At 44.8% G+C, this 1849-nt stretch overlaps 1 protein-coding gene across 1 annotated transcript in view; it reads left to right on the top strand.

The window, feature by feature from the left end:
- Nucleotides 1–1849, top strand: part of LOC107725896 (forkhead box protein P2-like) — a 100157-nt gene that overhangs the window by 90844 nt on the left and 7464 nt on the right. The window contains exons 14-15 of the mRNA XM_016535314.1: nt 146–222; nt 351–452. Coding sequence (XP_016390800.1) covers nt 146–222; nt 351–452 — 179 coding nt within the window. The remainder of the gene's footprint in view (nt 1–145; nt 223–350; nt 453–1849) is intronic.

The raw sequence follows: 1849 nt of genomic DNA, 5'->3' as shown, positions 1-1849 counted from the left end.
CTCGCCTCTCGTTTTAATTTGATAAAATCCTGAATGAATTCCTTGTGGAGACACGTTTAGCAATTATCCCAAGTGGCGACACTTGGGTTTATTTTATTTTTTTTATTATTTATCTGCTGCTTTCTTTATTTTTTTTTCTCCGCAGAGATCGCCCCAAACTACGAGTTTTACAAGAACGCAGACGTCAGGCCGCCGTTTACTTATGCAACCCTCATCAGGCAGGTGAGTGGGAAATAAATTAGCTTTAGCCTGATTAGATTGTAATTAATTGCTGCTTGAATTAAATCTGGGTGAGAGCGCCTCGACGTACTCCAGTTTCTAACGCGCCGCTTAATGGCATCTCATCGCAGGCTGTCATGGAGTCAGGTGACATGCAGCTAACGCTCAACGAAATCTACAGCTGGTTCACGCGCACCTTCGCCTACTTCAGACGCAATGCCGCCACCTGGAAGGTAATGTGCTACGGAGGCCTGCAATGGACGTGGGCCGATTAACAGCAATCGCGCCTCTTTTTAACCTGCCTCCTGAAAAGGACGAATTCTCTCTTTATCTCGCTCTTGCTCACTCTCTCTGTGACAAGTGAAAGAATAATTCAGCCTCTGATATCGTTTTCTAATTTGGTGCAATTAATAGCCGAGTCTTGACGGGGAGGTGTGCGCTCTGACGCACTAATTACTAACCAGCCACTCAATCATCAGCACCTTTTGTTAGACATGGCGTATTACCGCTTTCTCAGTGTCTCCTTTTCATTTTTTCTCCCTCCCCACCCTGCATATTATTGGTTAATTAATTTGAAAGATGGCTGTTTGCCATGTAGACGCACTCCGCTACATCCCTTTTCTTGTTGTTGTTGATGTCGGCCGAGGCTTCGTACACACTATAACTCATGCAGCAAGACAAAAAGCAAAAGAGAACAAGACAAATGGAGAGAGGGGTTAAGACCCGCTTGGCTCTAAAGCGCTAATGCACCTGTCATCCAGGAAACACACTTTATTCCCCAGTACAAAAGGCCTCATTTGTATCTCTGTCCCAACAAATACATTGTCAGACAGGATGAAAAGAAAAGGAGGATACAATAAAAACCATCCTCTATTTTTAGACAGGAGAGTGCGGTGCGTGTCGATAAGATACACAGCCGTTTTTCCCTTTCTATTTTAACTCCGACGCAGGTCCTCTCAAAGGTTTCTCCAGCTCTCATCAGCATGCGAAGCATTTCCCAGCACTAGATTTAGCAAAGTGAATTAATTTGGATTTGGCTTGCTAATGATGCTGGTGTATGATTACAGCTCCACAAGGGTGTGCAATAGCTCCCCGTACAGATACATGCTGGGCCACGACTCATTTACTGCCGGAGCGTGTGTTTGGAGATGCACGGATGAGCGTTTTTAGCCATTTTATGGCCTTGTAGCCGCATATGCATCCCTGTTTCCAGCTCTCTTCGCTTCTGTCCTTATCAACTCTATATTTTAATCTGGTCCCGACTGGAACAAAGAGGCAAAGCAGGGGCTTTAGGCATATTCGGGTCCCTCCTTCTACAATAGCGGAGCAGGAATTTCCATTCGGAGCCTCCCTGCTCTTTTGTGAGGGCCCGGGCACGGCCGGCTGGTGACGGGCTTGTCATTTGATTAACAGAGAGAATTTTTAAAAAGGAATGAAAGGTGATTTAATATCTGTGCTTGGTCTCATCAGCTCAGCTTGGGGATCGAGCTCTCAGCCCCGCCAGCTTATTAGTTATAACTATATAGCATGCATAATAAAACTGCTCATTTGCTCATTAATATTAAAATTATCATATTCAGAGCCATGGGCATTAAGATCAATCAAATCCTGGGATTTTCAGGTCAGATGC

This window comes from Sinocyclocheilus rhinocerous, unplaced genomic scaffold, assembly GCF_001515625.1.
Source record: "Sinocyclocheilus rhinocerous isolate Xijiao unplaced genomic scaffold, SAMN03320098_v1.1 scaffold395, whole genome shotgun sequence".
In the NCBI taxonomy this organism is placed as follows: Eukaryota; Metazoa; Chordata; class Actinopteri; order Cypriniformes; family Cyprinidae; genus Sinocyclocheilus; species Sinocyclocheilus rhinocerous.
Note: the sequence above shows the minus strand (reverse complement) of the source record. Positions and strands in the feature narration are given on the sequence as shown.